This window comes from Rhinolophus hipposideros, assembly GCF_964194185.1.
Source record: "Rhinolophus hipposideros genome assembly, chromosome: 10".
In the NCBI taxonomy this organism is placed as follows: Eukaryota; Metazoa; Chordata; class Mammalia; order Chiroptera; family Rhinolophidae; genus Rhinolophus; species Rhinolophus hipposideros.
Window position 1 is genome coordinate 49,980,018 of NC_138056.1, and position 23,043 is coordinate 50,003,060.

At 36.5% G+C, this 23,043-nt stretch overlaps 1 protein-coding gene across 2 annotated transcripts in view; it reads left to right on the forward strand.

The window, feature by feature from the left end:
• Nucleotides 1-23,043, forward strand: part of ACER3 (alkaline ceramidase 3) — a 116,321-nt gene that overhangs the window by 36,421 nt on the left and 56,857 nt on the right. For both annotated transcript variants that reach the window (XM_081065074.1, XM_081065075.1), the window contains exon 2: nt 11,912-12,022. In XM_081065074.1, coding sequence (XP_080921200.1) covers nt 11,912-12,022 — 111 coding nt within the window. The remainder of the gene's footprint in view (nt 1-11,911; nt 12,023-23,043) is intronic.

Below are 23,043 nucleotides of genomic sequence, written 5' to 3' on the forward strand. Positions count from 1 at the left end.
CCCTCCCATGGCCAAACAATATTCCATCGTATATATGTACCACCTCCTCTTTATACATTTATCTATCGATGGACACCCAGGCAGTCTCTACATCTTGGCCATTGTAAACAATTTTGCAGTGAACATATGGGTGCACAATCCCCCTCAGAGTAGCATTTTGGACTTCTTCGGTTAAATACCCAGAATGGGATTACAGGGTCCTTCTTTGGTACTTGTTATAGCCTTTGTTTTAAAGTCTATTTTGTCTGGTATAAGTATCGTTACTCTAAATTTGTTTCCATTTTCGTGAAATAACTTTTTCCCATCCCTTTACTTTCAGTCTGTGTGTCTTTCAATCTGAAGTGAGTCTCTTGTAGACAGCATAAGTAAAGGTCTTGTTCTATTATCCATTCAGCCACTTTATCTTTTGATTGGAGCATTTAATCCATTTACATTGAAAGTAATTGTTCATAGATGTGTACTTATTGCCATTTTATTATTTATATTTTTGACTTTTTCTTTTTTTCTGTCTTAAAGAAGTCTCTCTAAGCTTCCTTGTGATACTGGATTGGTGGTGATGAACTCCTTTAGCTTTTTCTTGTCTGGGAAGCTCTTTATCTGTCCTTTGATTATAAATGATCAGTTTTGCTGGGTAAAGTAATCTTGGTTGTAGCTCTTTGTTTTTCATCATTTTGAATATTTCATGCCATTTCATTCTTGCCTGCATAGTTTTTGTTGAGAAGTCAGCTGATAGTCTTATGAGAGCTCCCTTGTGGGTAACTAACTACTTTTCTCTTACTGTTTTTAAGATTCTTTCTTTGTCTTTAACCTTTGGCATTTTAATTTTAATGTGCCTTAGTGTGGGCCTGTGTGGGTTCTTCTTGTTTGGGACTCTCTGCACTTCATGGGCCTGTATACCTATTTCCTTTGCCAGGTTAGGGAAGTTTTCCATCATTATTTCTTCAAATAGGTTTTCAACTCCTTGCCTTTCTTCTCCTTCTGGTACCCCTATGATGCAGATGTTGGTATGCTTGATGTTTTTTCTCAGAGGCCCCTCATTTTTTTTGGGGGGGGGGATTCTTTTTTCTTTTTGTTCTTCTGATTGGGTATTTTCTGCTATCTTCTCTTCTAAATTGCTGATTCAATCCTCTGCTTCATCTAATCTGCTGTTTCCCTCTAATGTATTTTTCATATCTGTTATTGTATTCTTTATTTCTGACTGGTTCTTTTTAGCATTTTCTATCTCCATTTTTATGTTTCCTGTCTCTTTGTTGAAGTTCTCCCTGAGATCATTGAGCATCCGTGTAAGCAGTGTTTTGAACTCTGTGTCTAAAAGATTACTTGTCTCCATTTTGTTTAATTCTTTTTCTTGAGCTTTGTTCTGTTCTTTTATTTGGGACATATTTCTTTGTCTCCCCATTTTGGCTGCCTCCCTGTGTTTGTTTCTATGTAGGGCTGCTATGCTTCCCAGTCTTAGTAAGTTGGCCTTATGTGTAGTAGGTGTCCTGTGGGGCCCAGTGGCGCAGTCTCCCTGGTCACCTGAGCTGGGTGGTCGAGGTGTGTCCCTTGTGTGGGTTGTGTGTGCCCGCCTGTGGTAGTTGAGCCTTGGTTGCTGTGTGCATGTCAGTGGGAGGGATTGAGCCTTGGCCTGATTGGTTGTGAGGACTGGCTGTGAGTACAGTGGAGGAGCTGTTGTGCAGGGGCTGACCCTACAGAACAGGATTCACTTTAGCAGAGCTCTGGTACCTGCCTGTTAGCCCTTTAGGTGTGTCATCTTTGGGGGCACTGGGCGATGCTCTGGCTTGGTCCAAAGCTAGCCACTGGGTGTGCCAGCACTGGAGCCTCCTGGGAGGGACCCTGCCACAGGCAAATTTTAGCCAAATCTGTTCCCTTCTCAGGTCCACCTGGCATGAGCCCCAAAGCAATCTGCAGATGGCCTCTGCCTGCACTGGGCTTGGAAGTGCCTCGAGGCCAAGCTGCAAACAGAGGCCAACTGCCAATAATGCCAGGCTTGGGGCTGCTCAACCAGAGGTACAGGACACACCGAAGCCAGATGCTACTTGTTTGGATTTTGTGACCCTTTGAGAGAGATTTTACAAAAGTTCGTAGCATGAGCCAAGACAGGCCATTTGTATGGAAAAGTCACTGGAAGTGGCTTGGGTGTGCCCGCAAGTTGGACTATTACAGCAGTGTCCTATTTTTCCTCTTCTGCCCTATCCAGTCTATCAGGCTTATCTTAAAGTTACTTGTCTTTTTATCATCTCTCTGCTGCATTTGCTCTCCATTTGCTCCCTGGGATGGAGTTCACACTTTTTACAGTTGGTAGGGAACTCACTGACATGTTTTCAATGTTTATCTTAGTTTTAGTTTATCTTAGTAGCTTTATCTCCTGATACAATTTGCCCCCTAGAAATAATATGTTACTTCTCATGGTTTCCTAGGCATACTATGTTCTTTCTTGCTTTTGCATATGTCTGTGTTATCTCTACTCTGAATACTGTTCTCTGCTCTTGTCTAACTCCTTAGGGCACACTCAAATATTATCTCTTCTGTGAAATTTTCATCAGTTATATCTAGCCAATGGTTAATTAATTAATACCATTTTCTGTCAACCTCTATTATGGTATGTTGTATTTTTTCTATTGATGTTATGTTTATATTGGTTTCCTTTATGGAAACTTTTCCCGTTTTTATGAGAAAGGAATTACTTTCCTATTGCAGAACATTTTGAATCAGTCAGCAAATATTGATTGACTACACTCAATACGCCAGGCACAATGCTAAGCCTGGGAGAAATGGTGGTAAAAGCTTCATGGAGCTCAGAGTTTAGACTTGAGGAAGTACTTAAATAGTTCAACTCTTCAAAATCTTGTGAAGGAAAAATGTGGAAAATACAAAGAAGCAGAAAAAGAAAGCAGAGTTATCCTATGTAGATTTAAAAAATTAAAAACATAAACAAATATGTGTACATATGGACATACATATATGTAAAATAATTTTTACATGAATTACAGTGATGCACACCAAAATGACACTAGCCATTACCTCTGGAAATGCATGGAGGGGAATTGGACTGGAGAGATGGGTGACCTTGACTTTATCTGTAAATACTTCATTTCCTTTATTAAAATAAAAAGCTTGATTCAGGCATAAAATGTAAACAAGTAATCAATTCTAGGTAATAATTATTACATTATTCTTAGAGTTCGTAAATTAAAACAAACGTCATGTTGTATACATCTGGTACAAAACAGATACTTAATGAATTTCAGTTCTCTCCCTGTTTTCTTCACCCATTCATACAGGAGGAGTGAATCAGTAACTTATATTACACAGCCAGTTTAATATTCTAGTTATTTAAACCTTCTCCGTTAACTTTAAAGATTCTCCCTCTCCTATCCTCCCAATTGACGACATATTCTGAGGTACATATTCAGGAAACAAACATTCTTGATGACAGATTGGGCCAGAAACCAGTTCTCACGAGAAATACCAATGATTCCTGTCTGGCAACTGTTGTGTTGCTATCTGGTTATTGCTTCTGCACTTGATATTCTCCTGTAAAGTATAACTCACTAGAAATTATTTCAAATGAATTTATTCTAAGACCTGTGTTTTTTAGCTAACTTGTTCTTAGTAGACGTGCTGTTGGTGTGATTATATCTTTGTTTCTGTGGTTTCCTCTTTCATATTGTCTAACCTAGGGAGATAAGACATCAATATCTGTATTGCGATTTAGTAAAAAAAAAAAATAATAACTATCTGTACACCGGCAATCTGTGCTGAGTGCCAGATGAGCAGTTAGAACAGTACATGCTGTAAGAAGAAGGAGTGATCATTTTCAGTAAGGTGGTTAGGCAAAACTTACTTTATTGAGTTGGGCCCTGAAAAGAAAGTTTCAGTAAAAATGAAAAGGAAGTAGAGATTATCAAAAGAATCATTTTCAGATTTCGTTATTTCAGTAATGCCTATTCATCCTGAGCATGATTTGGAAACTTCCCCTTTTTGACGTTTGGATAAATCTAAAACTCTTCATTTCACCTAATACTTCTCTAGAGAATTCAAGACGGTCTTACTTCCCTGTTCTTTTGACTCTGTCTTTGTCATGCATATCTGCTGACTGTTTCTTCTCACTGTTCAGCGCTCATCATTGAACCTCCTTCAAAGCAGCATTATGTGCACATAATGCTTTTTTTGCTATCAGTCTTTCCCCTCTTTGGCCTCCGTTTTGTTAGGCTCGAGTGTACCTGGGCCATAATTGATAATGGAATCCCCAAGTTCTTTTCTTATCCTTTTACCACTATGTATTTGACCTTTTATCCCAAATGTAAAATTGTACATCGTCTTGAATTTAATATGAACATTTCCATTTCACAATATGTGGTTTTAAAATATTTTTGTTATAACTTACATGCAGTAAAGTGTAAAGTATGTTTTTTAAAATAATGTGAAAAACCATAAACTAAATACATTTTTTTTCCTTTTTTTTTCTTGGCTGATTTATGTTTGATTAGAGAAAGACTGCATGTTTCTTGTGCAAACTGTTTACAGTTGGTGTTTACGGGCCCCCTCCTTTCCTGGTGCTCTCTCTCTTTCTGCCTTGGGTTTTTTCCCCACTCTTAGGAAATAATTAACTCATTTATTCTTGTATTGGTTTGCTTTTGCTTTTGCTCTGTAACAAACCACCCCAAAATTTAATGACTTAATAACCATTTTTTTTTTTTTTTTTTTTTGGCCTGCGATTCTATGGTTCAGGAATTTGAGCTGGGCTCAGCCAGAAGGGCTTGTCCTTGCTTCATTGCTTCATGTTATGTTGACTGGGCTCCTTAAAGCATTTGCAGTCTGGCGGGGGGGGGGGGGGGGGGGGCGGGGGGGGCATTGATGACCTCACTCCCTTGTGTAGCACGAGCTGGCTGTTGGCAGAGGCTGTAGTCACAGTGACCCAACAGCAGTAAGACAGGGAAGGCCACAAGGCCCCAGCCCTTCACAAGCCTCCTCATAACTCACATTTGATGGTGAACCCTGAGCCAACGCAAATCATGACTTTTGTGTGGATTAGAGATTCAATAAGATCTCTTTGTTTCCTTTCCTCCTCCTCCTCCTTCTTTTTTTTTTTAATAGTTTCAGGTGACAAAACAATGTAATGGTTAGACATTTCACCACTTACATAGTGATAACCCCTCTCCCCCAATCTATTGCCCCTCTGACATTGTCCATATCTAGTAAGTAAATTTTTGAAGCTACTGTATGTGTTCCAAAGAAAATAGGATGACTCGTGTGTATTAGTGGTGATAAAAAGCCTTCTTAAGGCATACCTCAAGTGTTAACCTCTTTACTGAATTCAGCCCCTATTGGGTTCCTTCCCTCCTGTTTATGTTCTTTGGTCCTGCCATTCTCCCTTGCTAGTTGTTTACCTGTCTTTCCAGCTAAATTGTGTATATACACACGTACTTTCTCGGGACAGGAACCAGTTATTCACTTGCTAATCTTTCTTCCCATCTCCCAACTCAGTACTTTGCCCATAGAAGATGCTTAATGAATGTTTGTCAAATGAACTGAATTTGTGTTTATCACTTTTTAAGTTAACAGTGACAGTTTTAAGTGACAGTAGGTCCTCAAATAATGTCATCACTCAATGTTGTTTCATTATAATGTTGATGAGAAGAAAAAAAAAGTTGATTCCAGGCTGGGGCCATTGTCTGTGTGGAATTTGAATGTTCTCCCCACATCTGTGTCTCTGGATACTCTGGTTTCCTCTCACATCCCAAAGATGTAAATGTTAACTGGCGTGTCTATATGAGCTAGTGTGGGTATGTGTGTGAGTAGCCCTGCGATGGAAGGGCGTCCTGTCCAGGGTGGGTCCTGCCTCGCACCCTAAGCTACAGGGATAGGCTTTGGCGACCCGTGACTCTGAACTGGAATAAGCAGTTTGGAAAAGAATTATCTTACTTGTTTTCATTTATCTTTTGTAAATGATAAGATGTATGTATAGCTCACATTTATTTCAGAATTTAATATTAGAAATGTTTGGGGGCTTTACATAGAAGTTTGGTGATGTTTTGTGACCAGAAATATACTGTAGGAACTTAACTCTTGTTTGTCTCAATTAGCCCATGGTAAAATTGGTTTCCTTATATATCATTTCACTTAAAGTCACAGTTTCTAAGAACCTATTGATGCCACTAAGTGTGGAGTTACTGTACCTGTACTGATTTCCTGTTTTTATTCTGATATCACTCTTATTGATAATCAACAGATAATGAGGAGTACCTAGTACTATAACATGCATTTATACGTTGTTTTTTTTTTTTTTTTAATTAATTTTATTGGGGTGACAATTGTTAGTAAATTTACATAGATTTCAGGTGTACAATTCTGTATTACATCGTCTATAAATCCCATTGTGTGTTCACCACCCAGAGTCAGTTCTCTTTCCATCACCATATATTTGATCCTCCTTACCCTCATCACCCTCCCCCCACCCCCTTACCCTCTGGTAACCACTAAATTATTGTCTGTGTCTATGAGTTTTTGTTTCTCATTTGTTTGTCTTGTTCTTTTTGGTTTATATACCACATATCAGTGAAATCATAGGGTTCTCTGCTTTTTCTGTCTGACTTATTTCACTTAGCATTATTCTCTCGAGATCCATCCATGTTGTCACAAATGCTCCTATATCATCTTTCCTTAACGCCGAATAGTATTCCATTGTGTTATACGTTGTTTTTTAACTGTGGGCGAACCACAGTACCCTACAGCTTTCTTTGTTATTGGTCAGGATGAGAAGGCAAATTTTCTCTCATGTAACAGTTGTTCTTGGGCTGGTCCAAGTATCAGAACTTTTCCCAGGCAGCACTTAATTCTTAACATGACAAAATTATGGAAGTTCCTGTGTAATGTTCAATAGATCTTTCTCGTATCAGAAGTGATCTTTATATGCATTATTTGGTCATATTTATTGTTCTCATCATGTTTATTTAAATAATTTAATATGATTATTCCCCTCCCCACCCCACCCCATTCTACAGGTCAGGAAAGTAAGGCTTAAGCATAAAGAAGTGGCCCAAGTTCACCCAGCTAGAATGTGGTATAGGTATGAACAAACTGTTGCCTACTATAAATTGAAGAGATTAAGTTAGATGATCTCCCTGTCTTCTTCCAGCTCTGAAGCCTCTGAAGGTCTGGGATCTTTTAACATGATTAGAACATTTGCATGTGCAGTAAACTATTTGGCAAAATGCTTTGGGGAAGGTGCTGGACTCAAACCGGTTCCTGCTTTCATGTAGCTCATTTGCTCACTGCAGGGCCGCTCCTCACAGTGGCGGTGAAGCAGTATGGGTCCCAGTTTTAGCTTCACCAGGATTTGATGTGTCTGTTTCTTTATCCTCAGCTCTGGGTGGCAGTTATACAATTATAAACACTACTGAGTTCTAAATTGTCTACCAGTTGCCCTAGGGCTCTCCGGATGCTGCCGAAGTGGGGAGAACTGTTGTTAAGACTGTTGAGCACACTGGCTCCTCCTACTGTCGTGCTGAGGCAGTGGACGTTTATCTACTGGACGAGGTCAGACATTTAAGTTCGCGAACTTGCTGCACCGATGTTGCTAACCTTTGTTGCTATCAGAGCGATTATTCACTATGAATTTGTACCAACTGGACAAACACTTTACCAACTTTACTATTTGGAGGTGCTGAAAGGGCTGCTTGAAAAAGTTATAGACAATAACGACCTGAATTTTTCGCCAACGATTCATGGCTCTTGCATCACGACAACGCACCAGCTCACAGGGCACTGTGTGTGAGGGAGTTTTTAGCCAGTAAATAAATAACTGTATTGGGACACCCTCCCTACTCACCTGATCTGGCCCCCAATGACTTCTTTCTTTACCCAAAGATAAAGGAAATATTGAAAGGAAGACAATTTGATGACATTCAGGACATTAAGGGTAATACGACAACAGCTCTGATGGCCATTCCAGAAAAAGAGTTCCAAAATTGCTTTGAAGGGAGGACTAGGCACTGGCATCGGTGCATAGCTTCCCAAGGGGAGCACTTCGAAGGTGACCATAGTGATATTTAGCAATGAGGTATGTAGCACGTTTTCTAGGATGAGTTCACAAACTAATTATCAGACCTTTGTACATTAGATCTCCAGATCTTGTTAATCATATAAATGGAAGTGTGTACCTTTTGACCAATATTTCCCCATTTCCCCCACTCCCAACCCCTGGTAACCACCACTCTATTCCCTGTTTCTCTGGGCTTGGCTTTTTTAGATTCCACATATATTTGATATTATACAATATTTGTCTTTCTCTGTCTGACATAATTCCCTCAGGTTCATCCAAGTTGTTGCAAGATGCCCTTCTTTCTCATGGCTGAATAGTATTCTGTTTTATATATATAACATCTTATTTATCCATTCCTGTGTTGATAGACACTTAGTTGTTTCCATGTCTTAGCTATCTATTGTGAATAATGCTACAATGAACATGGGGGTGCAGATATCTCTTTGAGATCCTGTTATTATTTCCTTTAGATATATACCAAGAAGTGGGATTGCTGGATTTTTCATTCTTTGAGAAACTCCACAGTGTTTTCCATAGTGCCTGTACCGCTTTACATTCTCACCAACAGTGCAAAAGTGTTCCCTTTTCTCTCCACCCTTACCAACATTCGTTACCTCTTGTCTTTTTGATGATAGCCATCCTGACTGTGAGGGGTTATCCCTTTGTGCTTTTGATTTGCGTTTCCCTGATGATTAGCAATGTTGAGCATCTTTTCATGTACCTGTTGGTCATCTGTATGTCTCCTTTGCAAAAATGTCTATTCAGATCCTCTGCCCATTTTTTAATCAGGTAGCTTTTTTTATTCTTGTGTTCTATGTGTTCTTGATATATTTTGGATATTAACCCCTTATCAGATACATAATTTGGAAATATTTTCTCCCATTTGGTAGGTTGCCTTTTCATTTTGTTGATTGTTTCTTTTACTATGCAAAAGCTTTTTGTGCGGTGTAGTCCCACTTATTTATTTTTGCTTTTGTTGCTTGTGCTTTTGATATTATATCCAAAAACTTATTGCCAAGACCAATGTTAAGGAGCGTTTCCCCTATATTTTCTTCTAGGAGTTTTACAGTTTCAGGTCTAATGCTTAAGTCTCTAATCCATTTTAAGTTCATTTTTATGAGTAGTGTAAAATAGAGGTCCAATTTCTTTTTTCTAGTTATCCTGCTTTCCCAACACCATTTATTAAAGAGACTATCCTTCCCGCATTGAGTGTTCTTGGCTCCCTTGTCAAATATTAGTTGACTATATATGTGCCAATTTATTTCTGGGCTCTTGATTTTGTTCCAGTGGTGTATGCATCTCTTTTTATGCCAATACCATACTGTTTGATTACTGTAGTTTTGTAATATATTTTGAAATCAGGAAGTTGAAAGGCCCAGGCTTTGTTCTTCTTTCTCAGGATTTATTTGGCTATTCAGGCTCTTTTGTGGTTCCATATACATTTTAGGATTGTTTTCTTCTATTTCTATGAAAAATGCCTTTGCAATTTTGATAGGGATGTCATTGAATCTGTAGATGGCTTTGGGTAGTATGGACAATTTAACAATATTAAGTCTTCAAGTCTATTAACATGGGATATTAAAGTCTTGTAGATTTCAGTATACAGATCTTTCACCTCCTTGTATTTTATTGATTTTGAGGAATTGTTAATGGAATTATTTTCTTTATTTCTTTTTCAGGTGTTTTGTTGTTATTGTATGGAAACATAGCTGTTTTCTGTATGTTGATTTTGTATCCTATAGCTTTACTGAATTTGATTAGTTCTAGCAGGTTTTTGTTGGAGTCAGGATTTACTATATATGAGATCATATCATCTGCAAACAAAGACAGTTTTACTTCTTCCTTTCCTGTTTGGATGCTTTTTATTTCTTTTTTATTTCTTTTTTTTTCTTGCCTGATTGATCTGGCTAGGATTTCCAGTACTGTGTTGAACGGTAGTAGTGAGAGTGGGACCCCTTGTCTTGTTCATAATCTTAGAGGAAAAGTTTTCAACCTTTCACTCTTAAGTATGATATTGGCTGTAGGTTTGTTATATATGGCCTTTGTTGTGTTAGGTGTATTCCTTATATACCCAGTTTATTGAGTGTATTTGACACAAAAGGATGTTGTATTTTTTTCAGATGCTTTTTCTACATCTATTGAGATGATCATATGAATTTTATCTTTTATTTTATTAATATGATGTATCACATTTATTGATTTGCATATGTTGAACCATCCTCATAGCACAGGGATGAATCCCACTTGATCATAGTATATGATCCTTTTGATGTGCTGTTGAATTCGATTTGCTAATATTTTGTTAACAATTTTGCACCTACCATGTTTTCCCGAAAATAAGACCTAGCCGGACCATAGCTCTAATACGTCTTTTTGAGCAAAAATTAATATAAGACCCGATCTTATTTTACTATAAGACCAGGTATAATATAATATAATGAAATATAATGTAATATAATAACATTACATTACTTTTTGCTCCAAAAGATGCATTAGAACTGATGGTCCAGCTAGGTCTTATTTTTGAGGAAACACGGTATGTTTATCAGGGATATTGGTCTGTAATTTTCTTTTCTTGTAGTGTTCTTATCTGCCTTATCAGTGTAATGCTGGGCTTATAAAATGGCTTTGGTAGTATTCCCTCCTCTTCTATTTTTTGTAAAGTTTGAGAAGGTTTGGTATTAATGCTTTTTTAAATGTTTGGTAGAATTCACCAGTAAAACCACTTGTCCTCAGCTTTTCTGTGTTGGGAGGTTTTTTAATGTAAGTGTTTATAGCTAAAAATTTTCTCTTTAGCACTACTTTTGCTGCATACCATGAATTTCAGTATGTTGTATATTCATTTTAATTCGTCTCTAGGGATTTTCTAATTTCTCTTGTGATTTCTTCTTTGATCCATTGGTTGTTTAAGAATGTGTTATTCAGTTTCCACAAATTTGTGAAATTTTCCAGTTTTCCTTCTGTTATTTCTAACTTTATTTTTTTGTGGTTGGAGGGGATACTTTATATATTTATCTTCTAAAGTTATTTATGACCTAACATATGGACTATCCTGGAAAAATGTTCTATGCGCACTTGAGAAGAATGTGTATGCTGTTATTATAGGGTGGAGCGTTCTGTATAGATCCGTTAACTGGTATTTGTGTTGACATCAGCTCCTATGTGAAAATCATTTATTTGGAATTTTGAATATTTTATGTCACTTTATTCTACTCAGAATCAATTTACAAAATAGTTTAGCCATTTCTTTCCCCATTTTACTACTTATTTCTGCTGGTGGAGTTTTTATTGTTTCTTTACTATTCACGTTTGAGCTTTATTTTTGTAAAGACAAGAACAAAGATCAGATTAAGATTCATTGCCTTTCATGTTTTCTGGAAACTAAAAACATTACCAGCAAAATGAAATTTTAAGAAGATATGCCAAATACAAACCCAGATTTGTTGCTATTTCACTCAATAGACAAAATAAACTTAGTCCTGTATTTTATCTTGTCATACTGTATCCATGAATCACTCTTTCAGTAAGTAGCATTGGTGTAGGCTGCCTTCTCCAAATCATTTTCTGCTGTATCTCTGAGGTTCTTTTTGAGATACTTTTCCTATTTACCTTTAGAAATTAAATTTCCTTTAGTGGATGTTCACGTTGAAAATTTTTAGTTTCAGTTTTCTGAAGGTATCTTTATTTTACTTGGATTCTTGTAAGAAATTTTTGTTGAGTAGAGAATTTTCTTTTAGTACCTTTTAAATATCTTTACACCATCTTTCTAAGAAGTCACGTATTTAATTTTTGTTAAGAGCCAAGTGCATATATCTTTATAAAGTAGTGTTCTTCTAATTATCTTCTCGTGTTTTTCTTCTATAGGGAATACAGTGAGTAACCTGATTATGATTATACCTCCAATTTTTGGTGCAATTCAGAGTGTTAAAGATGGACTGGAAAAGCGGTACATTGCTTCTTACTTAGCACTCACAGGTATGTATAACACTTCATCTAAAAATGATGTATTCAGGCTGTTTTTCTCATTCACTCCTAAAATTGGTTCTCAATTTTGTGTTATTACACAACTTGGACATGTTCTGAAATGTCTGAATTAAAATTTCACAAATCTTACTAGTAAATTGAACTGCATTTTGAATAAAAAATTTTTTAAATGACAAAATATTTCAAGCATACTGAAGAGAATAAAAATAACAAATATACCCATGTATCATATCACCAAGTGTAATGATGAGCGGGGAAAAGAAGGAGGAGGGACGCATGCTAGAATGGGGCTAATTAATTTAGCAATATCTAATCAATTTATTTAGTAATATGCAATAGCAAAAGACAAAGGCAATTAATAGAATATGTTAATGTCAGAAAGTAAAGGTGGTTTAGACTAAACTACATATATTGATAAGAATGTCATATCAAAGGAATATACAGACATATAAGTTTAAGAGATCTCAACATATGTTTACTATTGATCAAAAATCACTTGGCTAAATACACAAATAACATCCGTAAGGAGTATCCAAAAGCAGTAATAAGCTCTATAGGATAGTAACTATTACAGTAGATGTCAAAAGCTCACCAAACTGGGGGAGAATAGCACTGGAAAAGTCATAAATCAAAACCTTGTCAGGTCTGTAGCGGAGAGAAACTCAGGCGTCTCCCACACCGCTGCTTGCTAGTTCCCAAGAACGCTGCTGCTGTTGGCCTTGTTGTTGTTAGAAGTCAAAGCGTCTTCTGATGCTATAAGATGCAAGCTGTATATAAGTTTTTAAGGTGTTAACAATCATCATCTCATATCTCCCCTGCTCGGGAGTGAGACCAAACAGAAAAACAATCTCATGTCTCCTCTACTGGGAGAATGAGACCAAAGGGGGACAGAAAAGCAACTTCATCCCATATCTCCCCTGCTCGGGAGATTGAGACCAAAGGAGGAATTGACTCAACCCTGATCACAGTGCAGAAATCACCTCACAGGAACAGATAAAAGCTAATAAAGAAAAGTTCACCTCAACCAAATAGATGTATGAATGAATTTTACCAGAGTCCAAGATGGGAAAATCACTCGTCATGTTCTTGCATTCTCATCATAAAGAGAAAAATAGCAAAGAAAGTGGGTTCTAGTTTGTTTCTTTATATAACTTTCTAAACTAAACACAATTTCTTTTATTTTAGCTCAAGGTAGATATTATTTACACATTGGCAGAAAGGGCTTCTATTTACCACAAAACTGTAATCTATAGTGTATCGTATCAGATTCTACCATAACTAGATTAGTCATTGGATATGAGAGACTTTGATTTCTGAATCTGTTTCTCTATGTATAGTGTTTTAAGAAAGTCACTTGATTCATCTTCAGAAGAAAGACTTGTCCACAAACTTAGCCCTTATGATCCTACTGAAACAAAAGAACTGCAAAATACATCATGCCCTTTCCCTACAATCTTCCTCCCACTCCACCCCAATAAATAAATGTATATGAAAAAGGACATTGAAATTCACTATTTTGACAGAAGGGGGCAGTCTTGAATTACAATTTTTTAAGCCACTCAAATCTCTACTCTTTCCACAAAATGGACCAAAGAAAGCAGCCTATATCCAGACAAAGTTACTATAAAAAGAAAACAGAAGATGTGAATCAAAACTTTTTGGCTCATGGACATTCTTCCCCCACAACTAATTATAAAGCAAAGAGAAACTGTAGCAGAATACTTCTAAATGAATTAAATAGTCTCAAACAAAGAAATGAATCAAAAATTTAAAAACTAATAGCAGAAATATCCCCCCATTAGAAAAAATAAAATTAGAATTGATTAACTTGGTTAGAATATAAAATCCTTGGCTTCCATTTAAAATGGAGTATAGCGATTCTGAAGTTATTTTTGTATGCATTTTAGGAGTCAGCAAATGAGGAAATGTATTGATACTGTTGAGGGCTAAGGTTCTCAGGTGGAAGAAAGGAGATACAGGTTTGGATGGAGGAAGGCAAGGAAAAACCCTGTGGTATTGAGTTGGAATTAGAGGTATCAGCATGATTTGAAAAAACAGATTTCATATATTCTATCTTCTGAAATGGCCTAGAAGCAATGAGTCTTAAGTAGCAATGAACTCTCCTAGTGTCTGTGCCTTGGTTTCTAAAAATCTTTCCTAACTAAAAAGAATCAAGTCGTGGAGAAAAGGCTAATTTCTGGGATGAGTCAGGGAAAGTACAAGATGAGTCTAGAATATCTTGTCGTGCCAGAAAGTACAAAAGTGCTCAAAAAATGAGGGAATCATGTTAAAATGACACAGGGCAGTTTGGCCAAACAGGGACAATTTGAGCTTCCAAATGGAAAACGACAGTATTGAGTTATAATACATAAGATAAAAACAGAATCACAAGTTCAAATTAACTAACAACAAACAAGCAAATGGTGTGAAAAGGGAAAGCCTTTTTTTAAATTTATTGGGGTGACAATTGTTAGTGAAATTACATAGATTTCAGGTGTACAATTCTGTATTACATCATCTATAAATCCCATTGTGTGTTCACCACTCAGTCAGTTCTCCTTCCATCACCATATATTTGATCCCCCTTATCTTCATCTCCCTCCCTCCACCCCCCTTACCCTCTGGTAACCGCTAAACTACTGTCTGTGTCTATGAGTTTTGTTTCTCATTTGTTTGTCTTGTTCTTTTGTTGTGTTTGGTTTATATACCACATATCAGTGAAATCATATGGTTCTCTGCTTTTTCTGACTTATTTCGCTTAGCATTATACTCTCAAGATCCATCTATGTTATCACAAATATTCCTATATCATCTTTTCTTACCGCCGAATAGTATTCCATTGTGTATATATACCACAACTTCTTTATCCATTCATCTCTCAAAGGACATTTTGGTTGTTTCCATGTCTTGGCCACCGTAAATAAAGCTGCAATGAACATTGGAGCACACTTGTCTTTATGGATAAATGTTTTCAGATTTTTTGGGTAAATACCCAGGAGAGGGATTGCTGGGTCATATGGCAATTCTATTCGTAATTTTTTGAGGAACCTCCACACTGCCTTCCATAACGGGGGAAAGCCTTTTTTTAAAGAGTAGAATTGCCAACTAATAAATGTAAACAGAATGATAGGATTATTTTTTAAATCACCATTTTGCAGCTATGATAGTAATAATTGGCTCAGACAAGAGTCATCAGTTAATGCTAAAAATATTGGGTGAAAGTGTGCGGACTGGTAACCCCATGATGATTACACAGCCTGAAAGTATTTCACAACAGATTACTCATTAATTACAAATGGAAAATAGTAATGTAGAAATCTGGCAAATGCCACCTTATTCAAGTCATCAAATTTAACATCATTAATACTGGTACAAACTATTAGGTTAGTGCAAAAGTAATTACGGTTTTGCAATTATTTTTAACCTTTTAAACCACAATTACTTTTGCACCACCCTAATAATTGGTTCTTCCTGGAGTGATGCACTTAAAAGGCAGCAAAAATGGACATATTTCTGAAAAGAGCGACACCTCCTCAAGGAGAGCCTCAGGCAGGCCCTTTAGGATGTGTTCCAGAAGAAGGCCTTGTTAGCCTAGGAGGTGACAGCCTGAATGAATGTCACTGCCCCCGAAGATCTTCCAGTGGGACAAGAAGTGGAGGTGGAAAGCAGTGGCGTTGGTGATCCCGACCGTGTGCAGGCCTAGGCTAATGTGTGTGTTTGTGTCTTAGTTTAAAAAAAAAAAAGTTTAAAATGTAAAACTAAATTTAGAAAAATAGAAAAAGCTTATAGAATAAGGAGGTAAGGAAAGAAAATATTTTGGTACAGTTGTATAAGTATTAAGCTAAATGTTACTACAAAAGAGTCAAAAGTTATAAAAAATTAAAAAGTTTATAAAGTAAAAAAGTTACAGGATGCTAAGGTTAATTTATTGTTGAAGAAAAAACTATTTCTAGGCCTTCACATTCACTCACCACTCACTCACTGACCCACCCAGAGCAATTCCCAGTCCTGGAAGCTCCATTCATGGTATGTGCCCTATATAGGTGTGCCATTTTTTAAATCTTTTATGCTGTGTTTTTACTGTACCTTTTCTATGTTTAGATATGTTTAGTTACACAAATATTTACCATTGTGTTACGAGCGCCTACAGTATTCAGTACAGTAACATCTTGTACAGGTTTATAATGTAGGAGCAGTCATCTATACCGTACAGCCTAGGTGTGTATTAGGCTATACCATCTAGGTTTGTGTAAGTGCGATCTCCGATGTTCACACAACAACGAAGTCGCCAGGCACGTTTCTCAGAATGTATCCTCATCCTTAGGCAGCGCATGACTGAAATCATTGTGCCATAAGTCAGTAATTTAAAACTGTGCATTACCTAAAATAGAACCAAGCCAAAAGCAACCTTTTCCATGACATTTAATTTTTCGCTTTTCTCGCAAAATCATAGATTGTGGTTCATCTTATTCATTTAAAATAGAAATGTGTTCATTTATTCTTTCCTTTACAAATATTTTTGAGTACTGATTATGTGACAGCAAAAAAGACAAAATCCTTGTCACCAGCGAGCTTATGTTACATTGAAGGGAGATGAACTGCCAATAAATAAACAACAAAATCTATTTGTAGTTGTACAAATGTGTTTGTTGTTCGGTTATATAAATGAGTAGGTAATTGCTTATAAGAAAAATAAAATGAGCTGTAAAACAGTAAAAAAAAAAAAAGAGCAGGAAAATATCTATTAAAGATTTTTATTATCTTTTTCTCAGTCTAATGCTGAAACAGAAAGTTACTAAAGTAGAAATATCACAGAGACACAAAGTCATGAAAAGATCCATTGAAATTCTTTGCAGCTGTGATCATACCTATATAGTCTGTCTCTGCCAGACTAAATCAGAGTCATTTGAAATGATCTTAAGAACCTTACACCTCTTGTCAAGAGGAAAGTGAGTGGACTGCATACTAGTCTAATAACATTTTTAGATTATAGCAATTGCACTTAGTAATGAAACAGACATAAAATCCATGTGCTGTGGAAAGGACCTTTACAAATAATTGTATAACTTGCTTGCTAACTTATTTATTTCCTTTTATTTAGTCCTAGTTTTCCAGACATTGCCAAAAACATCAATGATCTTTTTTTCTAGATTGTTAATAAAAAGTATGTGATGGTAACACTGACGACAAATTTGGAAAACACTGCAAAAATACCCATAATTCCATCACCCAAAGGAAACAGTATTTTCAGTTTTTTGTTATTAGTTCCTAATATCTGTGCTTGTGCAGTTGTGGTGTTTATATCACTATGCTTTGAATAAACATGTCCAACCTCGCAGCCAAAACCCAGCATCAGGCTCAACCAGAAAAGCAGGAACCACATATAGCTACATAGCGCATATCAGTGAACAGGCAGTGAGGAAATGAGATGGCTAGGAAAGTTGCCTGGGAGAAAGTAAAAGCAGAAAGGTAGAAAGTGTGGTAGAAAACAGCCTAAGGCAGAGAGCAGCAGCAGTAATGGCTCCTCATCTGGTTCCTGTGGCTTCAGTTGTGGCGTATTTCAATATTTTAGACCGGAGCCAGAATAAGGCAATAATTGAATGACAATTATTTTCTAAGAACTTAAGTATAAAAATCATAATATGTAGTCTCACTTCTGTTATTATGTCTATTATCATTGCTCTAGCTCCATTCTGTTTAACATACCCTAACCTCCCTAGGCAGCCTACACATTCCCCTCATTTGGCTACAGATACCCTTAAACAGAATTGCCTGTAATCTTAGTTCTCCCTTCAATTACCATATTATCTCTCATCTGTTATTATCATTGTTACTTTGTATTCTTACTTTTCCTCTACCTGTGGAACATTTGTTTGTTACTAACTTAACCTGACTGAAGGCTTGGATAGGTATTCCGGAAACAGTATGGACAGTCCTAAAGCAAATCACTCAGGTGGGAGTATTTTGATGGGAAATCTATATGTGGAACACAGCAGGCAAGAGGTTCCCCTCCCATTCTTTTTTAAATTGATGTATATTTGCTATTTATTAAAATGTACAAATCTTAGGTATGCAAAGTTTCAATGAGATTTTACTTATGTAACCACCATCTAGATCAATATACAGAAAATTTTAATCACCCCAAAAAAATTCCCTTGTGCCCTTTCTTACTCAGTCTACATACCATCAAAAAGACAGCTACGAGTCTAACTTCCATTCCCATATATTAACTTGCATGTTCTCAAACTTTATATAAATGGAATCATATTGTGCGTACTCTGGCATCTGGCTTCTTTCACTTGTAGTTTTTTTGAGTCTCATCGTTGTTTATATCCGTAGTTCATTTTTTTTATTGATATGTAATATTCCATTGTGTGAATATAATACAATTCATTTGCCTATTTTCCTGTTAATGGACATATGTGTTGTTTTCAGTTTAGGACTTTTATGAATAAAGATTCTATGGATATTCTTGTATATGTCTTTTGATGGACATAGCACTCATTTCTTCTGGGTGTATGTCTAGGAGTAGATTTGCTACTGTGTTTCCCCAAAAATAAGACCTAGCTAGACAATCAGCTCTAATGCGTCTTTTAGAGCAAAAATTAATATAAGACCTGGTCTAATGTAATATAATGTAACGTAATGTAACGTAACATAACATAACATAATACCGGGTCTTATACTAATTTTTGCTTCAAAAGACGCATTAGAGCTGATTGTCCAGTTAGGTCTTATTTTCGGGGAAACAGAGTAGGTCATAGTATAGTCTGTCTTTAAATTTAATAGAAACTGCCAACTAATTTCCTAAAATGGTCGGACCATGTTACACTCCTACCAACAATATCAGAGAGTTCTATTTATTCCACATTATCGCCCATAGTTGTCAGTCTTTTTAATTTTAGTCATTCTGGTTTGGTTTGTAGTAGTATCGCACTGAGGTGGTGAACAATTAGAAAAGCTCTTTTAAAATATCCTAAATGGCTTCCCATCAGCCTAGGGATAAAATCCAAACTTCTTAGGACAACTCTCCAAAGCTCATGCTTTTAATCACTATGCTCTACTACCTCTCTCATATGCTAGTGCACTTTGTTTCTAATGTGAATGCTAGCTTCACCTGGCAAGTACAATCATGCAGGCCCTTTCATTGTAGCTGGCGTTGTTCTGATACAACCAGGAGCACTAAAAACTCTACCTGAGTTCATAGATTTTAAAACAATCACACATTATACTCTTGATGCCTTTGATACTTTACAGTTAATACACCAGCTCCTTTTCCATTTATTCTGGGTGCCTTTTGCATTATGGTAAATCATGATGTAATTTAAAAGGAACTCAATGTCTTCAGCCTCTAATTTTGTATCATGGCAAATAAGCTAACCAGCTTCCAAATTTAATGATTCCATTCTCTATGCACGTGAATTTTTTTCATAGTTTTAGTTAGGGACTAGAAAATAAAGTGTATTGATATCTATTGTATGCCAGGTACATGCTAGATAATCCTCAAGCAACCTTTCCTGATAAACATTGTTATGCTTATTTTGTAGCTGACGCAACTCAGTCTCAAAGAGCTTTAAGTAAGTTGCCAAAGTTGATCACTAATAGGTGATAGACTTGGGGTTCTAGTTAAGGTCTGATTCCAAAACCCTTGGACACGCTTTCCACTGTGTGGTCAGTCAAATGGATCAAAACAAACGTGTATCAGAACATACCTGTATTCTCTGATAACCTTGAAAACTTTGGTAGCATGCCAAAATATTTGAATCAAGAGGTTCCAACTCAGTGAAATTCTATTATATGTTTGAGAGACTCTTAAAACTGTATGTAGTAAAGTGCCGTGAATATGAACGTCTAATTAGAAAATGCAGATGGGACATAACCTCTTTATTCCAATTCCATTACTATTGTCACTTTAGCCGTGGCCATGTAGAGAAACTTGTCCCTGTTACTTGTTTTTTAAAATGCTCTGGATAATTCCAACAAATGTGCATTTTATCTTAAATTTGCTGCGTCAGTCTTTATTTTAAGGGAAACATGATGAAATGTTGGCTAAGAGTCACCCTTATATTAGTTAAACATTTTATTCTCCATGTGATTGAATCAATCAATTTACATGCAAGAGGAAGAGAAGAAAAATGCTTAGATTGTTTTAAAAGTATCTCCAGAATTTCTAATTATAATTTAAGAATCAATGAATGTTGTTTGTTTTCACGCATTTCACATATGTTCCTTTGGCTTAAATAACTCAACTTTCCTGTTTTTAAATTTTTTATTTGTGCCAATTTGGATAACATTTCAGAAAATATTTACCTGTTGATAAATTGTAGTGTGTCAATGGTGAAAACTTGTTTACTGTGCTAAATTTCACCGGCTTTCTCCAGCTAGTCATGCCTCTTTCAATTCAACCATTTTGTCTTTTTTTTTTTTTTTCCAACCATTTTGTCTTTAGATGAGATAACCTATTTGAAAAATCTCTATTTCTTGGCAGTTTGGTCCTAATCTGAACTATGCATTACTAGCCTCATCTCCCACAACTCTCCCACCTGCACATTACACTTCGGCTATATGAAACTACTTGGTGTTTTAGTACCAGATATATTTTTGCATCTCTGCCTTTGGCCTCTTTTGTCTGTTAAACTCACCATGTCTGTCATTCAGGACTCATTTTAAGTGCCATTCCTCTAGAAAGCCTTCCTTTAATCCTTCCTCAGCTCCCTGAAAGAATTAGATGACCCTTTTCTCTGCTCTCAGTGAATGCACTGTGTATCTCTATTACTGTGCTTCACATACCATATTGTAATTATCTGTTTACTTTCTGACTTTCCCCTGATATTCTTTAGTGGTTCAGGGGGAAAGTGACAGAATATGAGGTTGGAGAGATTTAGGCAGGGGCCAGATCATGCAGGGCCTTACCATAGGCCAGAGTATGTATATCATTTATAAATAAATATGCATTTATGGGGTTGCTAAATTGTGTTTTACTGTCAAAGTTGGGAGACTAGTCCTGTACACTGGACATTACCCTGCCTTGTAAGCAGAGAGATATATTTTACAATGCAATACAAATCCTGTTAATTCTTGTGTGTATGTACATGGATCTAGTCATCCATCGGTATACACAGGGCATTGGTTCCAGGACCTCCCTCAGATACCAAAATCTTACAATGTTTAAGTGTCTGATATGAAATGGCATTAGTATTTCATATAACTTACGCACATCTTTTGTATACTTTAAATCATCTCTAGTTTATAGGCATATCTTGGAGATATTGCGGATTTGGTTCTAGACCACCACAATAAAGCAAATATCACAATAAAGCAGGTCACGTGAATTTCTTGGTTTCTCAGTGCATCATATTAAAGTTATGTTTACACTGTACTGTAGTCTAATAAGTGCACAATATCATTATGTCTAAAAAAGCAATGGGCATACCTTATGTAGAGATAGTTTATTGCAAAAAAAATGCTAACCATAATTTGAGCCTTCAGTGAGTTGTAATGTTTGCTGGTAGAGGGTCTTACCTTCAATTTGTGAAGAGTTTAATATCTGCGATGAGCAGGAAAGTTAAGTGCAATAAAATGAGGTATGCCTGTGCAGGAATGTTCATAGTAGCACTATCTGTAATAGCCCAAACGTGGGAAAAACCTAAATGTCTGTCTTAGTCAGCTCAAGCTGTCATAACAAAATAGCATAGCCAGGGTGGCTTGAACAACAGACGTTTATTTCTCAGTTCTGGAAGCTGGGAAGTCCAAGATCAGGGTGATGGTGTGTTTGTTTCCTAGAGAGAGCCCTCTTTTTGGCTCTCAGGCAGCCACCTTCTCCCTGTGTCTTCACATGGCCTGTTTTTGTTGCATACAGGTAAAGAGAGACAGTGAGGGCCTGTCTCTTCCTCTTCTTATAAGGACACTAATCCCACCATGAGGGCCCCACCCTCATGACTTCGTCTAACCCTGATTACCTCCCGAAGGCTCTACCCCCAAATACAATCACGTTGGGGGTTAGGGCTTCACCATATGAATTTGGGGGGACACAAACATAACATGTATAACAGTGTCCGTCAACTGGTGAATGGGTAAATAAAATGTAGTATGGCCTTACAATGGGATATTATTCGTCATAAAAGGAATGGGTTATTGATACATGCTATAACATGAATGAACCTTGAAAATATTATGCTAAGTGAAAGAAACCAGACAGAATAGACCACATATTGTATGATCCATTTATATGAAAAGTCCAGAACAAGCAAATCTATAGAGACGGAAAATAGATTAATGGTTGTCTAGGGCTGAGGAGGGAAAGGGAAGTTTGAAGGGAAATAGGGAGTGACTGCTAATAGGTATAAGGTGTCTCTCTGAGGTGATGGAGATGTTCTAAAGTTAGATAGTGATGATGGTTGCACACTTTATGAACATACTAAAATAATCAAATTGTGTACTTTAAATTAATTAATTTTATAGTATGTATATTATATCCCCATAAAGCTGGTAAACTTTAGCAAATACTGGTGGCTTGCTTTAAAGTGACAAAATATAAAATATTGTGTAGAGATAGGTGATTCTGTTCTCTTACATTTCTTTACATTCTACATGGGTTGTTGAAAGGAAATAAATTGTAGAGATCTCTTAAAAAACAGACTTTTAATGCTGTATAATAACCCACCATGAGAACGTTTAAACGTTTGAATAAAAACATTCCTTCAGTGAGGCATGATTAAGTGGCCAGTCTCCCTTTCAGGATGAACACTCATCCACTTCATTTTTATTTTTTAACTTCACAGAATATTGCGTGACTTTAAATAACTCACAGGGGTTGTTTTTTCCCCGTCCAATAATTTATCTATCTTTGCACCTTCTAATTTCTTCTGCGGAAAAAAGACACCAACCATCCTACTCCCTCATTTCTTTAGTAAAACAAGTACAATAACTCTTTACTTCTCTTATCGCATTTTGAGCAGTGAAAAATAATGCAATATGTATAGTGGGGATTTTTTTTAAAACAAGAGTAATAA